Source organism: Nyctibius grandis, chromosome 5 (assembly GCF_013368605.1).
Source record: "Nyctibius grandis isolate bNycGra1 chromosome 5, bNycGra1.pri, whole genome shotgun sequence".
In the NCBI taxonomy this organism is placed as follows: Eukaryota; Metazoa; Chordata; class Aves; order Nyctibiiformes; family Nyctibiidae; genus Nyctibius; species Nyctibius grandis.
Genome location: NC_090662.1, coordinates 24,174,194 through 24,201,817, shown reverse-complemented (window position 1 = coordinate 24,201,817; position 27,624 = coordinate 24,174,194). Strand labels below are relative to the sequence as shown.

The following is a 27,624-nucleotide window of genomic DNA, read 5'->3' as shown; positions in this document are numbered from 1 at the left end:
AAGCACGTGTAGAGCCAGTTGATTTCAGTGGACTCCCTTTGGGCTGTTCCTCTTTCTCCTCTTTGGAGATGGATAAGAATGGCTGAGATAGAGATTTTATGTATGGTGCTGTCACAAAGCCCATGGAGTGGTTAGAGAGCAGATAAACATCTGTATGTATGTGAGGAGGGTGGTTGAAGGAGTTGTAGGAAGGGTGAAGGAAAGGCAAGCTCAAGAAGTGAGGAAGACCACTTTGTATTGTGCAGGTTTTCTTTTGTGAGGAATTAGTGAGATCTTTTTTAGAGAGGGAGGGGGCATGAGATGAGCCAGTTGTGGCAGAAAGACAGCAAGAATCATGAAATTACAGCTTTCTGTGTAGCTGTAGGAATACATTAGCAGAATAAAAATTCTCTGCAGAGGGTCTCCTCCATCCCTACTTCAATATAATTTGTTGTAATATGCATCTTCCTGACCACGTGATGCAGCAGTGGCATAGCAAACTGCTTTCCTCTCCTGCCGTCACTCGTGATTGTGATTGCAGTTGGCTAGGGCACACAGTTCCTGTTCCAGAGCCCTTAAAGTTTTAGCGCCTGGTTGCTTCAATACAGCTCCCCAAGGAGCTGTTTGCAATTTCAGAACCTATTAGCTAGTTGGTACCAAAATTCCCCTATTTTCGTTGTGTGTAGACAATCAGGAAGGGAGAGGGTGTTTCAAAACCCCTACGTGACCTGGGAACAAATTCCTATCATTTAATATTTTGGCCGTTGTAGAGAGAGAAAACAGGAAATGTGAAGGAGAAGTGGGGGAGGAATAGGAAAAAGAAGGACAAGAATCTAAGTGAGGTTTTGTCTGTTTAGGTTTATGTAATGTATTTGAAAGCACTGGTATTTTTCATGTTAAACTTCATATCCAGATTAACTACTAGCATTTCTAGCTGTAGCTTCTAAGCCCACAATTTATAGCTACTTGGCAGTCTTTTTTAGTGAAATGCTGAATAGAATACATTTATCACTAACAGTGTACTGGCTTAGTGGCAGCTGACAGATTTTCTGGTTGACATACTGACATTGGGCTTATAGGCTATCTAAAATACATGATTATTTTATTATCCATGAGTTGGTTACACATGCTGAGGAAGCTAACAGCTTATTACCCCAACCTTCCGTATGTTTTTCTCACAAGCATGATTTTAAGTGCATCACTCCCACTGATGTAAGCTGTACCGTCTATAACTTCACCTAGAAAAGTGTGACTGCTCCTCTGTAAAGTTATTTAAATATTTAAGGCACTGTGGAGACAAAGAGACAGATCAGGAAACAAAAAATAGCTTGTGGATTCAGAGGCTGACACAGCATTATGATAATGTTGTTAAACTGAAAGATAGGTGCTGTATTCATGTAAACATATGGATACCAATTATTTTTCAGTATTTTTTCAGTGCTTAAAACTGTACGTATTTTTATGGTGGTTATGGAATAATTATGTTGCATATGTAGGAGATATTTTGTACTTTTATATTTAGATTTAGTGGTAAATTAATCTGAGATAATTGACAGTGATTGTACTAAAGCCAAAACAATTGATGCTAGTGCTCAGCATGGTGTGTTGGAATAATATCCAAGTGATGGGATGTAATTTTACAATACAATAACCTGTCATCATCAAGCAAAGGTTTTTTTCTCTAATGAGGAGATTAACATGTCATTTCAGAGCTGCTCATTACTCATCCTCCCACCTTTTGTCTTGCTACCATCTCATTTTTCTTTGTGGTTTCCTTCCAATGCACATAGGTGTTGTGATTTGTGTGGTTTAGTAAACAAACATGCACTCTATACCTTAAATCTAGCTCTTAGAGGGTGGAAATGACTAACTTGAACTTGCATAAAGTAACAAAATATTTATAAAGAAGAAACAGATGAACCATTTCCTGTGTTTACTTTGCTGCTTAACTTAAGCTTGCCATGAGTCACCTTTTTCTGTTCTCTTGCTGCATTGCCAATAGCTGTTACGGTCCATTTTCTGGTATTGGATAGATGCTGCGTGTGCTTTTTTCAAGACTATTCTATATCTGAATAAAAAGTAGCTCTATTTATTAAAAAAAAAAAAAAAATGTATTTTAAAAAAGAAGAGCGAGATCCTGGAGAAGACCCAGAAGACAAAACTCACAGAAGACAAAGTTCACAAACTAAATCTTGCAAACAAAAACCAAAATCCATGTTATTCATATGATGACTTTCATTCACTTACATGACATTTATGAGAAATGTAAAAAGCGTTGTCATTCACTGCAGTTGTGAGGAACCCAGATTACATGATTGGGCAGTAGAAAATGTCCCAGGACAGGGTTCTTGTGTGTCCCCCTTTTCTGTCTTGCTTGCCAATGCTCAGTGCAGTAAGGGCTGCCTACCCCAATGATTAGGTTCTCTGTGTTGACCCCTTTTCCGTTCCTTCCCCTCAATGCTTGCTCACATACACCCATCTTCTGCTGTTATTTGTTTTTCTTAGGAATTCAGGATCTTACAAATGAAGGGGACATTTGTCCACATGGAGGTTCACATCTCCTGTAATGGAAGGAGTCAGTGGGTACATGAAAGGATGCTGAGGTCTGTGGATAAGAGCTCAAAGTTGTGGCTGTACTAAATATGTGGCAGAAATTCTGTGTACTTTCCATTTTGTTTCCTGGATGTTACCTTCTTTCTTACCAAAATCAGTAAAGTTCTGCCCATGCGAATCTGTGTTTTGAGCATGAATTGCATTTTCTCTTTGTTTTTTCTCTTAACATTTACATGTAATGGGGAGACTTTATGTGTTCTGGAGGAATGTGGCACAGTGAAGGAAAGAAGCTTATGTTGTGCTGCAATGAAATAAATAAAAATAGGAGCCTAGAATGATATGGGGGAAACCCAGACCTAGTATCATTGTCACATGGAACACGTAAGGATCCGCTTGTGTATAGCATTCCCTCCAAGTCTGGTATAGTGTCAGCCAGTTGTCAAACTTCTGATGCTGTAGGGGCAACAGCCTCGCAAGCTGGGATGCTGAATTGTATAAAATAAATTGGAAATGTTAGTCTTCTCTGTATTTTTTGCACTTAACCCCAAATGAATCACTTAGAATAAATGTATCTAATTATAATGCTTCCACAAGGATAAAAATCACACTTTGCAGACAACCAAAACCTTGCGGTTATCTGGGGTGATGGGGATGGAATATTAGCTGACACAGGTAACCAACAGTAAATGGGGACACAAGACTGGCACCACATACAACCAGCTTGGGTCATACCTTCATTCTGCATCAGCTAGACCTGAGCTGACTCCAGGAATGAAGAGAACTCGCTAGACCAAACACTGCACTCAAGCTGAACTTTTTCTGGGCATTTTTGGGTAGTACTGTGCCCAGCTAATAAGCCCTCTCTGAGCCCAAAGCATTAGGAAGTTCAGCGGCTGGCTGTAGTCCAAGGGGACTGATTGATCCCGGGAGCAGTCCTTCCTGCATTGGATACTGGAGTTTACTAAATAGGATATGAGTTGGCACCATGCATGGTTTGTTAGATTGGGCTCCCACAAGCAGCCTTCCAGCTATTAAGTAGATTTGATCCTGAAGGCTAAGTAGCCATAGCTGAATCGTGTGCACCTAATCCCCAAAACCCTGAAGGGTCTGAGTGGGCTGTGCACATGACTGGCTTGTCTGTCCAGTATTACTGCTCTGCAACCACAGAGGGTAAACTAGGGAAATAACTGTATGTACAGCCGTGTTTGTAAACGTCAGTTACTAAAATCTATGCCCTGTCAAAAGTCTTGAAGTTAGTATGAAGCTGTTAAAATCCTGTGCTTTTTGCCTTCAGAGTTTTTGGACTGCATTAGCTTCCTATGTTCAAACTTTTCTCTGAAACCTTAAGAACTGGGAAAATGTGCATATAAATAGAGATTTGTATTTCATCTAGTGGAACTTCAATAGAATTTTTAAATATAGGAGTTGACAACACTGAAAAGGTAGGTCTAATTTAAGCAATGATTGAAAATCACACTAAGCAAAAGTCTCTGATCTGTGTGAAAATAATGCCATCCCTGTAAGGAGAATAGTGGATTTTTATCCTTGATCTTGGAAAGGACAGACAGAAAAAAATGTGTCATAACTGTGAAGGGTTCTGGGTCAAGAACGATCATATTTGAAAAAGTTATTGCTAGGATTGTTACAAAGTTGTTTCTTGTAAAATAAAAAAAAATAGAAAAGATTGTGTTTCTTTTTAAATTATGGTAGAAACTCTGTCTAAAGTGGTGTTCCTATATACTATCAAGGCATGCAAGCATATTGCTTTATGGTAATGTAAGAAATACTCACTGACAATATGCAATTAAAAAGTCACTTATTTTCACTGCCTACATCAAATTAAATGCTAACAGTAAAGAAGAGATTAGAGGTGGGAGATGATATCCCTTTACGAGTATCAAAGTTTATCTCCATCATACTATTTTGTTCAGCTACGTGAGGTAACATAATAATGAGAGGTGAGACACTTCAGAATAAGTAGTTTCAAAGAAAATCAGGAAACAGTAGCTAAACCATTGGAAGGATGATTTGTTTCCAGGTGTGAGTATAAACCAGGTATAAACACAAGTGGTTCACCAAAGCTTAAGCCCATGCTCCAAAGCTACCACAGCAGTAGAAAAGAACCTTGCAGAAGAAAAACGTGCTGTAAGTTGCTGGCAGTTGCTTGTGAGGCAATGCAAACACCAAGAGACTGGCAGAGAAGCCCTCTCCAGTCTACGTGCAGAGCTGGGGAGGACGTGAGTTGAATGTTATGCAGGGTAACGGAAGGTGAGGGCCCTTAACCATTTTCTTATCCATTAATAAAACTAGTTAACAGCATATTGTGTTTCGCTGGGGTTTTTTTTAAGCATCTGTTTTGAATCATTTTACTCAGGGGCTGGTCACAAGCCCACAAGGAGGGGTTTGCAGGTGCCAAGCAGAGGTGGGCCCATAGAGTCGCCATGACTGGGACTAGAGAGGTCCTGTCCAGGGACTAGTCTGAAAACGGAATAGTATCAGGGAAATTGTGCAGAAAGGGAAGCCGTTCATCCTGCCACCCAACAGTTTACTCAGGGGACGATGAGGGATTCAGTGGACAACCCAGATTCCAGCTATGATGACATGATAGCAAGAGGGGAGACCGAGTCTGAAATAAGAGGCGTAAGTGTGCACAGGGAGGAATGCAGGCAGTGGCCTGCCGCTTGCAAAATGGCATCACGGAGGCAGTAGCAGAAATCACAGAGGCAGGTCATCCTTGAATCTGACAAACAAAGAGTTCAAACAACATGAAATCTGTATTTTTGAATGCTTCACTGTTAATAACTTGAATTATGATGATGGTAAACCAGGCAAGGGAAGAGCCTGAAGGCATTAGCTCTCGTTATCATTTGGTAGTTTCTTCACTGCGGAGGAGCTCATTTACACCAAGTCAGCCCCTGGCCTGTGCAGCCTCAATTCATGATTTCCCATTGGAGGTCCCAGTTGGCATTTGTTTTCTCTTTCTTTTTTTTTCCCCTCTCCCCTTATGTGCTTCCATCTTGGGTCTAAAAAGCTGCTGTCATAAGAATTACTGAAGGTAAAAAAATAGAGCTTTATACCATCTGAAAGCTTTGCAGCCTTGAGTCATATGGAGGGTAAAAAGCAATCTGTCTTAAAGATCAGTGGTTTTTAAAACACTGAAACCCACATTTGACCTTAGAATTAGGAGGAGAGGGATGTTTATCATGGTAACGGGATTTAAAACCTGATTCCTCCTAGCCTTGTATAATGTGCACAGTATTTCACAAACTGGTACAAGCATGAGTAGGAAGATTTGTGAATTACCAGAAGAGCTGAGATGTTAAGCACAGACTGCTGTTTTGGGCAATGTTATGAATTTATCTGGATAAACATTTCCTTCTTCACTGGAAAAAAGTTGGAAAGGATGTAGGGAGTATGTATTTGTGAGACTTGGCAGTGTTCTTCAGTGGCTTTGTTGGCCAGGATTACACACAGGGCAATTATATCTAATCTTTGTTACATTAACAGCTAAGCATTGGCTTCCTTCTTATTTCTTCAGATTTACTTGTGCAACCTTCATGTTGTCCCTGTGGCCAGTCATGTGGAATTTAAGATATTTCTGTTGTCAGTTCTTCTCACACTGTTCATTCCTTCAGCTGCTCCATGTATTGGAACAACATGGTGTTGTCATGTCCTGAATAACTGTATCCCTGCCCTACCGTCGGAACAAGTATCTCTGTCATATCCCTTCCACCCACTCTTCAGAGTGATACCAGTCTTCTCCTTCTTCCTGTGCTTGCTTTCTTCTGCTCAGGGAATGCCCTTCCTGAGGTGCTCAGCAAAGCCACAACCCTCTACACCTTTAAAACTTCCCTGAAGATCCACTTCTGTGATCCTTGCAAGAAACTAGCTAAGTAATCTGCTTATCTATTTCATTTATCTCATCAGTGACTCACTCCTTCCACGGTGCTTGCAAGAAACTTGTTGATCAAATCTACTTCCTCTTACTCTGTTTTTATCAAATAAAAAAGTTGCCGGATTGTGCCCTGCCTCGGCCTTTGTGGAGGTTGGGTGAATTCTAGGGTAACTGGATCATGCTCACCTTTCAGACACCACTCTGTTCTTCCTGCCCATTTGTTGCTTGTATCCTTTGTTGCTTCTCATTAGAAACACCACCTTGTTCTCCAGCTGCCTGTAAATAAAGAGGCTTTGCTCTTCACTTGGCTCCTCATGGCTTTAGCAGAGCACCAAATATGTGTAAGAGTCCACCTAGTTGCAGCTGATTATAGGCTCGGTGTATTAGTTTGGGAGCTACTCCAGGCACCATCAATGTTTTGTGTCTCTAGGAGGTGTTTCCTAACACAATTTTCAGGAGTGTCTAAAATACTGTTCATAAGGAGCTATTAGCATTTGGTGTCACTATTGACTGCTGTGATCATACTCTGTGCATTTTTCATGTTATCTAATTTTCAGTGTTTGTAACTCAAAAGAAGTTCTGTAAGAGAAATGTGTAAAGGTTCTCGCCTTGCTAATGCTCCCTAGCAAGCGCAGATAGTGTTATCCACACTTTAAACAGAGAATTTCAAGGTATTTTAGTTGAACAAAATTTAAACTTAATGGGTAAGAGTCACAATTTAAAGAAATATTTTTTCTTCATAAGAGAAGGTAGCAAACTGAATCTTTTTATAATTGTACTGTGTAGTGTCATGAAGTAATACATACAGGGATCATTTTTATTCCTGTGCTACATAACAGGTAGCGTTTATTTGTGGCTTGTTGTGCTTGTCATGTCTTTCTAATGCACAAAAACCAGTGGATCTCCCTTTTGTGCAAATGGTGACGTCTGTATTCAGTGTCCTCTTCAGTGAGGCATCTCCATCTGTATGAAGTTAAGCCCATGCTGTGTGTCAGCAGGGTCTGTGGGCTGAAGTGTAAGATATGTACGTGTTGTTCACTTGTTACCAGCGTTTTCCGAGGAAACTGTATGGCCTTGGCTGTGTCAACATCCTAACTTGATACCAGTTTTGTGGTATTACCGTCTAGCAAGCTAATGGTCACATCATAGGTAATTATTATTGCTATAGACACAATGGCAGTGTTCCTTTAATTAGTGAAGACTCAGTTTGTTCAGTAAGACCCATATTCCCTACGAGCCTTGCCTTGGAGGTGGAGGCTCGAGCTGCACTAATGGAGCTAATTCTCTGGTTACTTTTCCTGCCATATGGGGAAGGGTTACCTGGGGATGAGTCCTGAACATGATCATAAGTGTAAGTAATTTGCTAGATGGAAAACAAGGGAACTGTCTTTGAATACTCAGAGTTACTGCTGACTAGCTCCCCCCCATTGCAGTCCCTGAGTAGAAGGTGAAAGAGGGCAAAGGAAGGAGTAAGAGCCCCCAAGAGACTACAGGTTTCTCCAGTGAGAGCTTTGAAGTAGAACGTGCCTTCAACGTTGACTTCTTTTCTAGTTCAGCTTATGATACCAAAACAAGACAGAAGGTGGCAGTAAAAAAGCTTTCAAGACCTTTTCAATCACTTATTCATGCGAGGAGGACCTACCGAGAGCTGCGGTTGCTTAAGCACATGAAGCATGAGAACGTAAGTGGAGAGTGAGTTCTTTCCCTTCGGATTTTTACAGCAAAAGTTTGCAATATAGGCTTAGTTTCAGTTAGGTACAATCTTTATCGGAAAGTATGTGCAACTCTTCAGCTACCCAAGATACCTGGACCTAGCCATCTTACGTGTAGTGAAGTCACTGGACTTTAAAGTAGAGACTGTCAGTAAAAGGCTGCCTTTTTGTTGAAAAATTATCTAATTTCATCTCGAAGAGGCAGCTAATGAAATCCAAAACAAGTGGTCCTACTCTTCTCTAACTAAAGCAGTAAGAGTATTATGCTCACTACTGTTGGATGCTCTTGAAACATCAGTCCAGGAAAAAAAAAACAACTCAAACATGCGTTTGCTGAATTTGGATTCTGTTGAGAAATTAAGGGCAGATACTCTTATTGAAATTAACAACCATGTAATATCTAGATGAAAGATAATAGAACTTCAGGCCTCAAATAATTGGGTACTATTTAAGTTTATGTGGCAAACAGTTGATTTCAGTGGGAGTATCCACCTGCTTAAAAGTAACTTGATGAATTGAAGCAGGAATAAAATATAGTGTATTGAAAAGTATCCTGGGGAAAGGATGCTAAAAAAGTTAAACAACAACAGAACAAGATAACTCATGAAATTGTGCATAATCTTAAATATAACAAGTGTATAAACCATGTGTTTGCTTTTCTATAATGAGACGTTACTTTTCCTGCCTTTATTTCTGATTGTCTAAAGTCTTGTTGTAATTACTTTCTGTAATTAATGTAATTTTCTGTTGGTCATGGATATAGACCACCTATTGTGCCAGCTGTACTAAGTTTTCAGGATGACCATATGTCATATTTTTATAAGTTTCATCCCCAAAATGTTCAGCACTGTCAATACTAATTACATGTTGCTTTACAGATTTCTAAAAATAAAATGTCGATTCCCTCATCTTTCAGGTTATAGGATTGCTAGATGTTTTTACACCTGCAACATCAATAGAAAATTTTAATGAAGTGTAAGTAAAATTTTAAAATCATTCTGACTAGTTAGTAAGTAAGTACCACTCTGGTTTTAAAAAGGAAGCACATTCTTTTCTTGCACGTTCTTGACTTGCAGCCACAATTGGCTTTGTGTGAAGAACCCCAATAAATCTTTTTGCAACTTTTCCACAAAAGAGGAGGCAGGAGGATGGGACTCATTTTTATACTTTTTTGAATGATAATTAATAAGGTTATAGGTATATGGTAAATGGTTTGATGCTGCATAAATGCCAGTAAACTTAAAACTTTTTCAGTTAAATTCTGTGTTAGCTGTAGATTATTTTTTCACAGCTAGATGGGATAGTTCAGGAACGCAGGAAAGGCTAGATTCCTGACTAACCTAGGACTAGGTCTATTTTGGTGTTACTCAGACATATGATTTATGCTGAGTTCCTCTTGGTTTACATTGTGTATAAGGACTTAGGTAAAGAATTTAGCAGAAGAAATAGTAATTAATATATTTTTGTCTCCATGGAAATTAGTGGCCAAACCCCTTTGACTCTGGGGCAAAATTACACAAATGAGAACTGGGTATGATAGCTGCATACTTTTGTCCCAGCACTGTTTTTGGAAAAGAATCAATGTTTCTGCAACATTTGTCAAAAAATACAACTTCGAGTGGGGACAAGGAGAGAAATTACACAAAACACTCTTATTTCAACCAATCCAATATTTATCTCCATCATCAGATGTTCCAGGGCCTTACAGGTACTGTAGTTTCGGTGCCTCAGGCTCCCACTTTGATGTTGGATGAGGCTTCGTATTCATCTCAGAACACGATGCGTTCTCCCCTCACTGAATTGCTGTAGTGTGTCTTGGAGAAAACAGAGATAAAAGCTTTTGATGTACTGTAAGGATTTTTCTTTTTCATGATATTAAATCTCATAGCTGCGATTCCATTATTAAAGCTCATAGCTGACTTAAAGAGCATAAACTGTGTATTAGTAGAAAATGGAAAAGGAACCTGCATGGGAGTGTGTAGTTACTCTTTAGATGTACTGCTTTTAGAAGGATTTACATTCTGCCGTTCTTAAATGAGGTGTGTGTGTTTGGTTTTTTCTGGTTTATTTTCACAGGTATCTTGTGACAAATTTAATGGGTGCTGACCTGAATAACATTGTGAAGTGCCAGAAGTTAACAGATGACCACATACAGTTTCTCATCTATCAGTTACTTCGAGGTCTTAAGGTACTGGCTGAATGCAGGAGTTCTAGAGTCAGCAACTGAAATGTTGTACTAATGACTGGTTCATTGCAGTGACAGTACTTAAAACACTTTTTTTTTATGTCTTCAGAGTGTGCAGATAGCAGCAATCATTTCAGAATTATCAGATCATTTTTCTGACCAGAAATAAAACCCCAAGCCTGCCAGTGTTTACATGCGCAATACATGTGAATACGCCCCTTGAACATTAACTTTAGATCAGTGTCTATTTAAGTTATTATTGAAGGTGAATCACTTGCTATGTAGTGTCTCAAGTGAACATGTTCTGTAGCACACAGTGTGTATTTTAGACACTTCACCTGTCATGAGAAGGTAGTGAAAAAACTTCTGGAGAATGTGAAATTGATAAAGAACAATATAGCAACTAACTCACATTTGTGCTTTGAAAGACATGAGCCAGTTTGAAAAACTACAGCCCTGATTTTTGTAGAGAGCGTCACATGGGTGAAGAGATAACCAAGTATGTTGGGTTCTTTGGGAAATGTCTGGAAGTAGAAGTTTATCCTAGCAATGTACAATGTTGCACACAATCACCTAGGATTTACTCAGCTGCTCTGCCTGTAAAGTCATTGCTTCCTTTAATCCTGTCAGTTAAAATGTATACAATTAGATAACACAGGCAATTGGCAATGAAATTGTAGGAAAATTTTCTTCTGAAAGAATTAAAATATGTATCATTTTGCTGACATGAAACATGTAAGTGTCTATAAACAGGAAAAGATGTAGAAAATGCTGCCCATTACTAGGTGATAAGCATTTTCTTGGACCAGTGTTGGTTTTCCTAGGTATAAGCAAAAAGAAAAGAGAGGGGTCAGCTGCTTTGGTAGCTAACTTAACAGTAATTGATAATTGTATGTTTGAAAGCAAGCAGTGGTAAATACTGGCTCTGAAATATACTTATTACATGATTTTCAGCAAGTCACCTGGTGCCTGAGACAGTAATTCTTATTCATGCATGCAGGTTCTGTCAATGTAAGTGCAGATTTTAGTGAATAAAAATTGCAGAACTGTGCCCTTAATTGCTCTGTCTCATTTACTTAAGTTAATAGCTTAATTAGGAAGGTGGATTCTGGAGTTAATTATCCAGCTTGCGGTTTTGAATATAAGGGTATGTTGTGTCAGAGCTAAATAACAGTAAGAGTTGTGCTTTGAAGTGAATATTAATTTCAGGTGCATTTCTGGCTCTGTTTCGAAGGGGAGGGGTTGATGGTGGCTTGTCTGTTCTGGAACTGAAATTCTCACGTCTCATTAGTCCAAGAACATTTGATCGTATATAACTCCTCCCTTACATCTATGCTGGAGTCATTACAACGTGTATTCGCATACCTGAGCAAGCTTTGGGCTTGCTGGTAGGTGTGCTCAGCAGTACAGAGCACAGGCTTCGTGACCTCAGAAGCTGTCTGAGCAGACAAAGCATTAGCGTCGAGCTGCGTATTGTGGTGGGCCCTTGAGCTGGCCGGTACAGGGCTGTTTGGTGGCCCCGAGAGGAGCCCTGGTCTCAGCAGAGCAGGGACACAGCTCACTCTGTTGCAAGCGGTGCCTTGGTTTCCTCTTCGTTCAGCCACTCGCAGCTGTTGTGAGGAGCGCGCAGGGGTGGCCCTGCCCTTCTGATAAACAGTGCCTAGGTCTGGAACAAGAAGAATGCCCTGATGTTTTCTTTGGGTTTTCCTAGTTGATATACAGGTTTTGCATGTAATCTCTGCTCCTAAAAAAGAAGGTGAATGGGCCTCTAGAGAACAGAAGTTTTTAAGAGATCTTGCTGATCCTGGTCAGTAAGATCATAGATAAACTGGCTGTTAATCCTAACAAGTGAACGATAGGCAATTACAGAGTAAGCTTTTCTCAATCTTTGAGTTTTAGTGTTTTATGTAAAATAGCAGAGACCTCGAGTAACCACTGAAACACTGCTTCAGGTCCCTGCTTTGGAAGTTGACGTGAAGCAATGCTATGGCTTCGGTGGGTATTCGGTCACTCACCTGTCCCAGTTAGCGAGTATCTCTTACCCACATTCAGTGTTTACAGCACGGGCAGGGGATTTACATCATCTAGGAGTCAACCATACTGCTCCCTAGGCCACTGACTTCACTGAGGCACTAGCCGATTAACATGGACATCCAGATAAGACTGGAATAAATTCCAAATTGGTAAGAAACTTCTGACAGAAGAATCACTGCAAGTGCTATCCTTTATGGTAGAATCTAGTCTTCATGGTTACCTTTCTCAAAATATCCAGCTCTGGATAAGACAAAACAAGGAGGTTTTGAAGTTTGCCATACCTCTCTTTGATCTGCAAATGTAGTGTGATGTAAGTCTTTTCTGCATATAAAACCTAGAAGCAGAAAGATAAGACAAGTGACTTATACCTTCCTTCACCTCTAACTTCAAATCTTAGCTTTTTTTTCCTTTTTGTTTCACAGTATATTCACTCAGCTGGAATCATCCACCGGGTGAGTTCACTCATTGTGGTAATAAAAATGAATGGCATATGTCCCTCTGTGCATCAAATGTGTTACTAAGACATAATATACTTTGAAAGGTTAAAATCATACTTGACTAACTCTGTTCTGCTACAGGACCTGAAGCCCAGTAACCTAGCTGTAAATGAAGACTGTGAATTGAGGGTAGGTATCATGCTGTTGTAATGAAGAATGTTGTAAAAGCTCTCAAGACGACAGTTTTCTGAGAAAACATTAGCTACCATTTTTATTTCTGACTCCATTAATTTCAACTGTTTGCTACTGTTGCTCCCTTGTCATAGAAACCCATTTCCATGAATATGTGTTTTCTCCCCAATGTTAGTTTAGTATGAACGCAAGCATCTTTGCAAAGTGTTCATCCCTACTTCCTCGCAGGTGATACATAGGCTAATAATTTGGCCCATGAGTGAGTACTTAACTAAGTATATCTTGAAAGTTTGACCTGTGATACGTACCTGCATCTGCCATGTTTAGATGAAGCCTTGTAACAACTTTCATTTTTATACCTACAGAACATACAAGCTAAATTAAATAATGATATGAAAAAAGATACCAGTATTACCAGTTACAGGCAGTTAAAAAAAAAAAAGGCAAACCCCAACCAAAAAAAACCCTGTAATCCACACTTTTCAAACACTATTTTAATGTACATGTTTATATAAATACATATCTCTGTGTATCTGCGTGATACGATATTCCATAATAAGCATGAAACCCTGGAGAAGGAAAAGATGTCTTCTACCTTTCTAAGCCTTTAAGCCTAAGAATGAGAAGTTTAGCATTTCTCCATGACAGCCAGAAACATCTTTCTCCCTCTGACTGAGACTCTGATGTAATCACTTTATTCCAGCTGTGAGGGATTTAAGAAAAGATTCCAAATACTACGAGATCAGCAAAAAATCACAATAGCAAATAAGAGCAGTGCAGTTAGGTTCTCGCACTAATCCGGATCTGTGGTGAGAAGCCGTAGTTCCTGTTTGATTTAGTGATGCTTGCAGATGCTCAGCAAGTTTCATGATTATCCCTTTAATGTCTTCATGCATGAATGTTCAGCATCTGTGCAATTTTACAGGTCATCTGGGTCTGATCATGCACTCTAAAATGTGTTGTATTTTTGTACTGTAAGTAAAGGAGACTTTTAATCTTTTTTTCTATTATTATGGTATCTGTGCACCTCCCTGCCCAGCCTTTGTTACACTGCTCTTTGCTTTGTTTGTATTTATAGCTTTACTTCCTCTGATACCAAATTATTTTCTAATAGAACAAACTAGTGGATATTTCCAGGTACAAACAAAAACAAAAGAGGCAAAAACAAGGAAAATGTGTGTGGGTACACATTTGATAAAAGGGATCAGCTATTAAAGAAAACTATTGCCGAAAACCTTACAAAAATAACAGCATTCGCGTTCGAGTTTCAAGCCATTATTCAAGCCTTGTTTGCCTCATGCTTTTAAAGTATATTAGAAGTAAAGATGGTAATGCGTTATTTATATCTTAATCTTTTTCTTTAGGCTTTTTATATCTTTAAATAGTATTATAACTGCAGAATTTTGAATGATACTTAAATTTTTCTTACTCCCAATGAAAAGGATTAGCCATCAGCTTAATAAATAATCCTGGATCTCATCACAGGAGTTTGCTACTGATCTTCATTCACATTTCTATTTGAAGAGATGCTAACTAGCTCAGGTGACTGACTTAACGAACAGCACTGAGGCTCAGATGGTACCCTTGCATAACAGCCTCTCAGAGATGGGGATACCTTTTAGCTCTATAATTGGTGGGACATAGACTAATCAAAAAACAGAAAGCCAAGAAGTGAGCAGGAAAAATGTAATAGAAATATCTTCCCAACAATGTAACCTTAGCAAGGGAGAGCATATGGAGGTGAACATTTTGCCATCAGACCTATGAGTAATATGTGTACCTAAACAGAGCTCCTTTGTTGTTTTGGTGGGGGAGTTCTACTGAAAACAGATGGTGTGTGATTTACATCTACCTTGTTACACAGGATATATGCTTCTCTCCTAGCGGCATCGAAATGATGGTGATTTGGGTAAACGCTACCTGTGTGCAACAGCACTTAAGCAGACGCGAGAGGGAAACAGCAGAACTTCTGCAGATTTGTGGTCAGCTCATGTGGTCTTTAAATGGCCAGTGGCACTCGCTGTTGGCATTTTACACAAACATTCCCAGTTGATAGCATTTCATTTTTTATAGCAACAGTGCTTATTTTTAGCAAATGAACATCAATGGAAAATTGAACTTGAGGCAAAATGTAAAGTTTGCCTTAGAGGACACAGGGCTGGGCTCATCGCAGTGGAAGTGTCCTTATGCAGACCCGTAGGCTGCAGAGACACAGCAGGGAGAGCAGATGAGCTCATCCACAGAGTGTTGCTGTTTTACTTCACCAGTGGTGAGGGACTTGGGCTGCTGCATTGTCCTCCTTTAGCCCTCACCTGGGGCTAAACAATAAACAGTTTTTCTCTCACCCAATGTCCCTTCCCCAAATAAGGAAGGGAATTGGGAAAAGGAGGGAGACTTGTAGGTTGAAGTTAAACAGATCTAATGAAATAAAGAAATCAATATAAATGACAACACAAAACAGACAAAAGTATACTTATCCACAGATCACTGGCAAGTTGCTCCAGGAATCATAATGAGGAAAAGGGAGAAAAGGCAAGGAGAGCAGGAAGAATGCCCTGTCTTCCTAGCAAACCCTCTCTTTTATAGTGAGCTTGATGTCAATGATATAGAATACACCTGTGGGCCAGCCAGGGTCAGCTGCCCTGGATTTAACTGCTGAGGGCCTTGATCACCATGGCTGGCCACAAACTGAAACCAAATCCCAATGAAACCAGGACATGCATAAACTCAGGAATGAGTAATAGGGAAAATCAGCACCTGTAATAAGAGTGAAAAGGGATTTTTATTAATTCTTTTCTATTCTGTAGATTTTAGACTTTGGGTTAGCTCGACAAACTGATGATGAAATGACCGGATATGTTGCAACAAGATGGTACAGAGCTCCAGAAATTATGTTAAACTGGATGCACTACAATCAGACAGGTAATGTGTGAAGACTTGCATTTTGCTACAGCTGGATATAGTGATAGTTTTAAACCAAGAGGCAGCTCTGTTTAAGGATCTCTTCAATTCATCATACATGTTTCTCCCTCTGTATTTTGGCAGTTGACATCTGGTCGGTTGGCTGCATCATGGCAGAGCTATTGAAAGGGAAGGCCCTATTTCCAGGAAATGATTGTATCCTTTACATCAAACATAAAATGCAGCTATAAAAATACTCTCTAATTCTTCCTTTTTTCCTGATGACTTGAGTGTTTCTTTGGAAATGCTTTTGAGGTAACAAACTTCTAAAACAGTAAACAATTTTTGCTAATCTTTCAGTTTAGTGTATGTGACAGCTGAATATGAGACCCACTGGTAGGAAAAAAAAAAACAAACCAGTAACAGATGTTCCTAAACAGCAATAAGTTACATTTACTCTTTGTTGTGTATCTGTATTTAAATAATAACCTAGTCACAACAGAGCAGATTTCTTCCATGTGTATGTCTTACTGAAATAACATACGTTAAAACTGAAGCTGAGAAAAGGCAGTATTTTTTGATTGACTAATACAATTTTTAAAAATAGAACTGCTTTTAGGCTGGAAGTTCCTCAAATGCGAACAAATTAACTTTTAAATAATAAGTGAATTAATAGGCATATTGTGTCCTGTTATGAAAAAAGACAGCAGTTCCAGAAATGCCACAGAAGGAACAAACCCCTCTCTTTTCTTCAGTGCTGTGCTGTGGTCCCTGCTGCAGCGTCAGGGATTCCCATTGGCGTTTCCTGTGCTGGCAGGAGAAAAAACAGAGCTGTTGCTGAGGAGAGCAGTAAAATAATAAAAGAAAACTGAAGAAAAACAGATAACGAGGAATGAGGAAACAACTGCACCAGAGGAGGAAAGCTTTTAATATGAGAAACAAAGGCACATTCTTCTGTACTTTCTGCTTTGAAACACCTCAAAAAGAAAATGCTTCTGCTAAAACTAAGCCATTGCCAGGTGCAAAACAACATGACATTAGAATTGCCTGCAAAACTGTTAAGAGAGCTGAGAGACGAAGTCTCCCCACTGACCTTTCTGTTGTGCTCAGCATCATTAGGCTCTATTGTAACCACAGGCATTGTCCAGATGTTCATCATCTGGATGATGACTGTGCTTCAGACTGTTTGATTACATGATATGTGGTATTTGGAAAAAATAATAGATGCAGTTTTCAAAAAATAAGATATTTTTTGTTGTTATAAAATAGTGTCTACAGTTATGTGATTACATCAATTTAAATAAAGCTGTAAAATAACCTTGAGTCTCTAGAGAAAATGTAATACACTTTACAGGTCATATATGACAATGAAAAATTAACATTTTAAAGTTTTTAATCTTGAGAGTGATATAAAACAGATTTTTAAAGCTACCAAATGAGAATTTTCCACTTACCAGACCTTGGATTAGTAATCTAGTCCTGTGTGCTGTAATAGGCTGTTCTTCAGAAATCCTTCAGATCACTGAAACGTAAATGTGCTATTAAAACTAAGCTTAAGAAGAATATGTTAAATTGGGAACTAGGACAGGGAAGCAATATTTTGCATGCACCTTTCTCACATACAGGCACACCTGACAGAGATTCACATAGTACATATAGAGAATTTGGTACTCCCAATACTAGGCATTAGTGTCCTTCCAAGGACTACGATGGAATTGTCTTGCTGAATAGTTTTAAACATCTTAACTATCTGTGTGAAAGCTCATTAATTGTTTAAACCCAGAAGGACCGTGTGCTGTTTATTTCCCTGAAATAATGCAGATATCGATCAACTAAAGAGAATAATGGAAGTTGTGGGCACACCTAGTTCTGAACTGTTGAAGAAGATATCATCAGAACATGTGAGTTCACGATCAGAGGTTTTCTGAAGTGCCAAGCCTATTTTCAGTTATAAGTAGAGTATTAAAGATTTGGAAACTAAAAGACCAACCTCATGGTATGTTTCAGCACAAGTTACTGAGCTGATTTGTCAGTCTTCCATGTTAATACCGGTTTAAACGTTGATTGCATTTCACTATTTTCAGGATAATTTACATGTCTAGATTCTGTTGGTTGGGTTTCTGTGGTGAATACATAAGCAGAGGGGATGGGTTGGTAAGTATACTTTGATAGGTCTGTGTTGTTTTCAAAGGACTTCTGGACAAGGTTAAAGATATCTTGTTCAGTCATGTTTGGATTAGTGATGTTAATTGATGTCCATACAGAATTGTCATAAGATAAATTTACCTCTGGTTTCTACCCTAGTCCATAGCTTCCATGCAAGAATGTGTGACAGCTCTCTTTTGCTCTGCTGTTCATACATATGTATAAACTAATGCCCTGGAAGACTTAACTCTGATAGGAGCTGCACGCCCTGACCGTCTAGGAGGTGTTTGCTGCCTTTATGAACTTTAGGGGCATAAAATAGGTGGAGTGAAGCCTGTGTTTGACTAGCCTTTAAAAATCATACTCTGCATGACTGGCTACAGCTGCTAAGAGAAAAATTATCCTCTTAGAAAGCCTTGCTGTCAGCCCCCATAATAAAAAGGGAAAACACTAATACAGTTTTAACAGGTTGGGGATATAACACATGAAGGTTTGCTTCTTTTAGTAAGACTCTGAAACCTGTCACTAACGGTAGTCCAGAGTTATGTTAGAATATGCTGACATCTTATAAAAAGCAGAAAAAATAAATAGATCTGCCTCAGTAAACGAGAACACAGTTTGAAAAGAGGCTACTATGTAATTATTTAATATCTTTATATCAGTTCATCATAGCTGCAGAAATTAAGATGATGGCGGAGAGAACTGTGTAGGGAACAGGACCTGTTTCCCAAGTGTGGCTGTAGGATTGCACAGGTGATATATCAGAGTATTTTACAGTCACTTCATGATGCACTGAGATGGTCAGTCCTGAAGATAGTTCCACAATTCTCAATCCCATATCTCAGGTGAAGCTGTGGAGCTGCTTGGTGTGAACAACTTTATTTCCTTTGCTGTCTTCAGCAGGCCAAGGATGCTTGGTTAGCCTCCCTCAAATAGTCTCGTTCTAACAGGATTGCTAAGTGTGCAGGGAGACATCCCTGTAACACAAGCATATTTTAAAAGGATTAAGGTTTGTTCAAAGACCTGCTGGGTTTTCTGTGGATTTGGGGACAGCCATTTGCCTCTTCTTTAACTGTTCCATTTCAGATCTCCCTGTTCTGTCCAATCCCAGCCTTTAGGACCAGCATTCAACCTCTTCTCTTGCCAATAAACATTTACCTATCTACATCAGCCCTGAAATTCGTGGGTCACGTAATGTCAGGCTCCATGCTGACGTTGTGGGTTCAATACGAGGGCAGCCCTTTCCTAGGCAAGTTTGGATGAGCCTTTCACAGCTATGGTGACAAAGCAAGCTATAAATTCCATTAAACATCTGAAGATCTGTGCCTTGGGAGTATCAGGATTTGTTCTTTGGTTAGTGAAGCTACTGTTCGACAGAGGAGAGAGAGGAGAGAAGGATGTAGATTGGGTTATACCACCTCACTGACGGTAACTGAAAGATGATTTAGATTGCAATTTCTGGTTGAACATTACATGCATGTGTTCCCTGGGGACATACTGCAATGAACCAGTATGCATAGGTGAAAACGTAAGTGCTCACACATAACCCTTAGAGGAAAATATACCTGTTTAAAACTCTGTTGCTTATTGTGCAATATACAGGAGTGACTGTTTCAAACAAAGTAATACATTATGGTTTTATGTAAAGAAAATTTCCCATGTATAAGAAACGTACCAAATATTACCTCTGTTTTTTTAGAGTTGATATGGTTACTGTTGGGCAAAATTTAACCTCTGTGCATGTGGTATGTATATTGATTTATTCCTAGGCAAGAAAATACATTGAATCTCTTCCACATATGCCTCAACAGGATTTGAAAGCAGTATTTCGTGGTGCCAATCCATTAGGTAAGAAAGTCAGACTGGTATAGTTTAAATCTTTCACTAACATAGGAACTCAAGCCCTCCTTTGCTATATGATCCCATATAATAATGATTGGACCAGTGAGAGGAGAATTGCTTAACCTTTTATCCTGAGGCTGTTTTCCCTTCATGAAGCTTGTGTCTTTTGTTTCTGGTGGAGATTACGGGAACCTCCTAAAGGAAAATGGTCTGTGGATGAAAAGCAAAAGCCAGCTATATATAGCAGGAATTAATAAAAATGTCACGGGGTCTGGACTAGAGACATCACTTCTGGCTCAGGAAGGCCATGAGCTGTAAATTGCTGGCGAGCAGAAGAATATACCAGGAAGTATAGCTGTTTGAATGACCCTTTTGAGTATTATTTCCTAGGAATGTATTAGCCATTGTTGGACACAGGATACTGGGCCAGACAGACCTTTGGTCTGATCCTGCACGGTTGTTTTTATGTCTAACCAATTGGTTCTGCCTGTGCAAAAGAGATGTTTCTGTGAACTGTTTCTTGTGGCATGGCAAAGGAGACGTCGAGTGCACGTTAAAACACTGTATATAGGGAAGTATTCTGAGTTAAAATGTTTTGAATTCTTTCTATGTATTAAAAGACAATTTTATTTTTACAAATACAAGTAGTTGTGAAAGCTTTTTTATAAAAAATTGGATTTATTTGCATGAGGTACATGACAGCATGCTACATATTAATATTATAAAGGCAAATTAATGACAATGCTTATATGAAAGCACTAAAAATATAAGAGGATAAAAAGAAGGCGGAGTTACTGAATGCCACCTTTGCCTCTGTCTATACTACTGGAGGCTGTCCTGAGGAGCCCCGGACCCCTGAGGCCTCAGAAGAAGTCAGGATAGAGGAGGAATCTGCCTTGGTAGATGAGGGCTGGGTCAAGGACCAATTAAGCAACCTGGACGCCCATAAATCCATGGGCCCTGATGGGATGCACCCGTGGGTGCTGAGGGAGCTGGCGGAAGTCATTGCTAGGCCACTTTCCATCATCTTTGCTAAGTCGTGGGCAACGGGAGAGGTGCCTGAGGACTGGAGGAAAGCGAATGTCATTCCAGTCTTCAAAAAGGGCAAGAAGGAGGACCCGGGTAACTATAGACCAGTCAGCCTCACCTCCATCCCCGGAAAGGTGATGGAACAACTTGTCCTTGGTGCTGTCTCTAGGCACATCAAGGATAGGGGGATCATTAAGGGCAGTCAACATGGCTTCACCAAGGGGAAGTCATGCTCAACCAACTCAATAGCCTTTTATGAGGACATAACCCAGTGGACAGATGATGATAAAGCTGTGGATGTGGTCTATCTTGATTTCAGTAAAGCGTTTGACACAGTCTCCCACAGCATCCTCGCAGCTAAACTGAGGAAGTGTGGTCTGCACGATCGGGTAGTGAGGTGGATTGTGAACTGGCTGAAGGAAAGAAGCCAGAGAGTGGTGGTCAATGGGACAGAGTCCAGTTGGAGGCCTGTGTCTAGCGGAGTCCCTCAAGGGTCAGTACTGGGACCAGTACTATTCAATATATTCATTAATGACTTGGATGAGGGAATAGAGTGCACTGTCAGCAAGTTTGCTGATGACACCAAACTGGGAGGAGTGGCTGAGATGCCGGAAGGCTGCGCAGCCATTCAGAGAGACCTGGACAGGCTGGAGAGTTGGGCAGGGAGAAATTTAATGAAATATAACAAGGGCAAGTGTAGAGTCCTGCATCTGGGCAAGAACAACCCCATGTATGAGTACAAGTTGGGGACAGACCTGTTGGAGAGCAGTGTAGGGGAAAGGGACCTGGGGGTCCTAGTGGACAGCAGGATGACCATGAGCCAGCAGTGTGCCCTTGTGGCGAAGAAGGCCAGTGGCATCCTGGGGTGTATTAGAATCTTTTCAGAATGAAGGGCTTGGATGTCTGAAGAGGTGAATCAGATATCAAACAGACTGTAATGAACCTTTGTGCACACCACAAGCAAACCAGAAGCTTCCTTCAGCTCTGAAAATTGTACTTAACAGTATGAAATCTCCAAAACTTGTTTGGTATATTGCCTAAATTTTGTGGGTTGGCCGATAATGTTAACTGGGTTTAAAGTGAGTGAGAATAGATTGTGTGTGTAAACAGTTGCCTTCACTTTTACTTCTAGACGGTCTCTTCTGGCTTTGAACTGTGTTTCTCTTTTTCCCTCAGCTGTAGATCTTCTTGAGAAGATGCTTATACTAGACAGCGATAAAAGAATTACTGCCGCAGAAGCACTTGCACATCCATACTTTGTACAGTATCACGATCCGGATGATGAACCCGAGGCCGAGCTGTATGACGAGTCAATAGAGAATAAGGAGCGAACCATAGATGAGTGGAAAGGTAACAGAACTGCATGCAGTAGTTAATACATGCAGCAGAACAAAACCTTACTTAAGTAACTGTTTTCTCTGTTTCTAACCAGAGCAATTTGAACTCTTAAGCCTCAGGGAAACAAGATAAGTCCATGTGTGTGCTTGTGGGAGTGGAGATGTGGAAAGGGTTCTGTTTCCTCTCTGGATTTTGCTCCCTTCCCCCGTTCTATCATCTCCTCACTACATTCCCTACAGCAGGTTTACTCTTAACTAAAAGGTGATGTGTGTTACCAAGTAACCACACATTCTGTCTTACTTTTAGTTTTCTAGGTCAGATCATCAGCTGAAGTAACTGTCCTAGGGCAAGGGACGCTATTTGGGATTCTGATCTAGCTTTGTTCAGAACCAAAAATGAGAGTTTTCCACATAAATGTGTAGTTGGCTAATAATTTTTTATCTAGCCAAGTAATTGGGATTAATAGATAGACCATGCTGTCGATCCTGTTTGAGATCAGAGTTGATGATTTTACTTCGGAGTGACACCCCAAAACCCATTCTTGAGAAATACTGCAGCAACCTTTTTTTTATTAGTTAATTCCATGCTTGCACCATGATCATATGCACTACAGTATCACAGAAGTAACGTGGCTGAACATTTAGGTTGCAAGTACACTGAAAAATAAAGTCCAATTTCATCATTGTCTAATGAGGACATATTACGCTAAAAATGCCTTACTAGGCATTTTAAATTAAGAGTAATGTTCTAGAAAGCTAATTGTTCCTGTTTATCAATAAAGTCTTTTCCTTGGCTTAAGATGCAATATGTATTCTATAAAATAAATGTTATTCTGTTTCTATTTGTATATTCTATAACTTTTACTCCAGAAAGGTTTGATAAAAATATATTAGCATAGGGGATAGGTTTATGATGAAAAATACTGACCTCCCATGTCTTACTCATGCCCTTCCACTTGTGCTGTGTTTTATCCTGGGCATTGCAGGGGAGCCAAGGAGACTGACTACAGCAAATATATCTTAAAGAAAGGTAGGAGCGGGGTCACGGGTCTCTCTACAATAAAGCAACCTCCTAGAGCCCTGAAAAGGGTTTTCTAGAAGCCTGCTGCATCTGTACAAACCAGGAGGGTTGACTGGTAGTGCTTACTCCTTACACATGCTCTGCTCTACAAAACCTGGCAGCATACGGCACCACCCACACATCTCGTTTATTGAGAGGCATGTTCAATTTGCTGCTGTACTTACCAGCAGATGATTTGTTTTCTGCTACTTTTTGAGCTGACTGAGTCTTTAACAGGAAAGTTTAACAATTTCCGAGTTGTGAAGCTGATTTCTGTTTGTGATGAACTCCACTGAATAATTATTTCAGAAAACAATCTTAGTTTAACGCTTTCTGAACTGAAATGAGGACATGGAGGTGAATTCTCTAGGAAGGACAGTATCATATTTTTCTACATCACTGTCCTTGCTGGAACTACGGTCAAATTCCTTCTTTATACAGGAGGGGGAAAAAAAGGCCTGAGACAAAAATCTCAAAACTGGCACAGGACATGCAACTCTTCCCCATGGCCGTATTTTTATTTTGGGGGAATAAACTTTTTATTTTCAAGTACAGTGTGTGCCACATTCAAGTAAGATGACATAAAAGGTCACCATTTGCTTAAAATGGTTTGCATTATTGATGAATATTGATCCCAGTTTCTCAAGATGTCAATGTCGTATTTCCCTTCTTTTTCTGTTCAAATTAAAAATTGGTGGCGCTTGATCCCAAGAGAGACTGAGCACCAAACTAAAATGAGATTTCTGACACTTTGTCTTACATATTATGAACTTAAGAGTTTCCTTGGCCTCCACGGTGCACTGCTGAGGCTTGCAGCCCAAGCTCATAGATCTCTTTCTGACATGTTTAATCAGTTAGAAAATATTTCAAAATTTTAGAGGCTGTGCTATTCAGAGCTGAATGCTATGCACTGTCTCTCCTTAGCTGCTGCTCCAGTTGCACATATCTCAGCTTAACACCTGTACTCTCAGCTGAGTAGGTGGCACAAGAACCAGGTAAGGAGCTTCATAAACATACAATGCACAGCCAGCAGGAATAATTTCTAATACAGTCCCAGGCATCAAATTTCTGAGGACGCAGGCTTCCTCCCAGTTCAGTCAGGACTGCTCTAGCTCCTACCTGGCTGCCTGTGGCCAGATGCTACTTAATAGCTGCAGATCAATCACTGAAAGAGTCACCTAACGAATCCTCCCGCCTCAGGGGTTCTGCACATAGAATTTCTTTCAGAGAAACCCTTCACTGAAGCTGGCACGCTGGTCACTGTGCACCATGCTACAGCATAACACAACTGGAGCATATGTAAGATTCAGCCCAAAGATTTTTACGTACTTTTTAGAAGAGTGCAAGGTCCATTTGCATGTGTAGCAGCTGTCTCGGACAGATCTATTTAATGAACAAGCTAATAGGCACAGGTTTGATGCGATTTAAACATCTGTGTTTGGAAAACAGATCCCTAAGTAATGCATTGTTAGCCATATATTTATGTGTGATTCTGTGATTTGGTCCTTAAAATACAATATCTGACTTGAGAAAAATATATAGGAGGTAGTCACTGGCATCATATTCCATTACTGTGGAAGGCACAAAACAGGACATGACTGCCAGCATGAAAAGATAAAGGGCTATTCCTAAAGCAGGCTAAAATAGTAAGGAATCCATGTTTCTAGTTAAGCCTTTTTTGATTAAAATAGAACTGTTATGTGTTTCTACGAGAAAAGAACACTTTTTTCAGAGGACTTTACAATTAAGTTATTTATAATAAAATATAAAAAAAGAAAACCATGAAAACCTAGATCTCGAGGCATTAGCACAGAATTGCAAGTGATTTATGTTGAAGGCAATTGACTGAGAGATGATAAAGAGCATTCGCCACAATTAAAAGTGTACATTTTAAAACCTGTCTGGGTGCTTTTAAGATTCCATTTTCCATTACATTTTGTCTTTTATTACGTCATTTTGGCAGCATTTTGGCAGGTCATCTGACAGCATAATTGATGTTTCCATTTAAGGGCCGGTATGTTTTAGTAATTAGCTGAAAGGGATGGACATGTTGTACAGTAACAGCATTTGTGAGCCTTAATTCGCAATCTGAGGTTAACAGAAGGATTCCTGGTGAATTCAGTCTATTTTTGGATCTGGACTCTGAAAAGGCTGGAAATACAAACTACAAGTCATCCATAGAACTGTTTTGTCTGGAATGTTTTTCTTTTGAAGAGAATATCACCTAATTCTTCTCTCTACCTTACCCCCTCTCTACAGAACTTACCTATGGAGAAGTGATTAGCTTTAAACCACCCGACTTAAAAATGGATAGCCTGGAGATAGAACAGTGAATACAGGCAGCTCTGTCTTGCCTTGCTGCACTATGAAGACTGTTGAAGTATAACCATACAATTTAACCTGTGGTCAGACGTAGATTTTACTATCCAAAGATGTTGGAGAAGATGTGGAAAAGCAGATGCATTATACAGAAGCCAGATGTTGTCTGGTTTGGGTGGGGGTTTTTTTGCCTTGTAATATGAATGTATTCCCGACTCACAAAGGGTGATAAAGAACTGCTTCATTCTGAAGAAATTATGCACTGAGTTCTGTCAAGCTGTGTGTTCTGCATGTTTCATTTTATCAGTTGTATTGCCAAAATAAAGGTGACTTTTAAAATTAATTTTAAAATTGTACATTTAAAGCATGAATGTATACAAACACAAACATAGAAGTCCATACAAGCAATCCCATTATTTCTTCTGGCATTTTATCTGTCCGGTTTCATATTATTTATAGTTAGTGCCTTTATGAAGAGAGGGCGTGGTAGTCAGATAGACAGAATATGCACATGTAGTCATATCTGTGGTGGTCTTGCAAATTTGCTGGATGTCTCTCAAGCGATCTTAACACCAGTTGAAAGTCAGTAAAAATAAATCCTTGTCTTCTGCTGCCATTCAAGTGTCTGTTCTCATTATTTTCCCCACGTGTATCTTTTAAATCTGCACAGTGCCAGTTTGTGAGACCATTTTAATTCCCGATGGTACTCCTAACCGTGCCGTCAGTGGAGCACTGGCGAATTTGCCCTAGTTTACAGGAAGGTGCCCTGAAGGCGCTGCGGCAGATCTCTGTAGTCCCCTGCAAGCTTCAGCAAAGGCTGTCACGGATGGCAGTGCAAGAGTACTCAGTTCAGTTCACAGCTTTGAATTCAATATTCCTCATTGTCTTATTTTCCTTCATGTAATCCTTGGGAAAATAATCTAATAATTGCCATTGGAAGACATGACAAAACAAGAAGCTTTAAGAATTTGTTTGTGAAAAGCAAAATATACATCTTATGAGAGTTTCTTCTTAAGCAAAATTTTAAAGGCTTTCCAGCCCTGAAAAGTTGGAAAATTAAATAATAAATTGCAGGACACACCAGATACCAAGATTTCTTAAAGAATTAAATTTATCTGATTTCCCCATTGAAGGTGTAATACTGAAACAGGAATATCCTTTGGCATGAGGCCTCTCGTGGTGTACTGGCTGTGTCTTTCTACATGTGATTCACAGTTGTTCAATGTTGTTCATTTTTGTGTCTTGTTCTCACTCTGTCCGAGTCTCATTTTGGAGGTGGCTTTTTATAATATTTAGGTTTTCTGCAACTTTTGTCATTAAGATTCAGTTGTTCAGCTATTACATGAGGTAATGAATTCTACTGCGTTTATTTACCTTCCTCTGTATCTTTTCTATGTAAAAAGACAAACTTTTTCTTAATAAACAGATTAAAATAAAAATCAAGTCCAAGAACTTTGATTTTTCAGAGATACTTGATATAGTATTGTTTGTGTTCTTTGAGAAATAGAAATAAGCATTGCGTCTAGAAAATGTGCTCCTAATTTGTGGACTAAGTGGTGGACTGTTCTTGATGATGTTGGCCAGTTACCCGATACTTGCATCCAGTGGAATACAGCCACTTGTATTCAACTTTCTGCAAGGCACATTCATCTGAAAGTAAATGCCTGCGTGGATTTCTTGCAAGTCCTCTGAAGTGTTGTCTGGCCATCGTTACTTTGGCTTCCAATGACGCTGGATGAGGCCTGTAATGGTCATGCAATGACTGAATTTCATGCTGACTAAAATAGGTGGAATGGTTGTAAGTCCTTAAATTATTCGTCTGACTACATAATGAAAACAGTCACTCATGTCTTTAATGTATTTTTTCATTTGTTTACCAGTTAAGAGAAAAGTATCTCAGTGCTTTATTTTCTCTGAAATCTGATAATGAACTTGCTAGCTTGTTCTGCGGCTCTATTCCAGCTGGAAGGGCAAGGATGAAGTAAAGAGATTTCACAAGAACCT

The 27,624-nt window shown here is 39.6% G+C and overlaps 1 protein-coding gene across 2 annotated transcripts in view; it reads left to right on the top strand.

The window, feature by feature from the left end:
- The window catches only part of MAPK11 (mitogen-activated protein kinase 11), a 33,150-nt gene extending 6,228 nt beyond the window's left edge, over positions 1–26,922 (top strand). Inside the window, exons 2-12 of one of the 2 annotated variants that reach the window (XM_068400395.1) lie at positions 7,979–8,108; positions 9,056–9,114; positions 10,216–10,327; positions 12,781–12,810; positions 12,937–12,984; positions 15,795–15,909; positions 16,033–16,104; positions 17,710–17,789; positions 19,803–19,881; positions 22,081–22,254; positions 25,561–26,922. In XM_068400395.1, coding sequence (XP_068256496.1) covers positions 7,979–8,108; positions 9,056–9,114; positions 10,216–10,327; positions 12,781–12,810; positions 12,937–12,984; positions 15,795–15,909; positions 16,033–16,104; positions 17,710–17,789; positions 19,803–19,881; positions 22,081–22,254; positions 25,561–25,634 — 973 coding nt within the window. In that variant the 3' untranslated portion in view covers positions 25,635–26,922. The remainder of the gene's footprint in view (positions 1–7,978; positions 8,109–9,055; positions 9,115–10,215; positions 10,328–12,780; positions 12,811–12,936; positions 12,985–15,794; positions 15,910–16,032; positions 16,105–17,709; positions 17,790–19,802; positions 19,882–22,080; positions 22,255–25,560) is intronic. The other variant, XM_068400396.1, reaches the window with a different exon arrangement.
- The last annotated feature ends 702 nt before the right edge of the window (positions 26,923–27,624 follow it).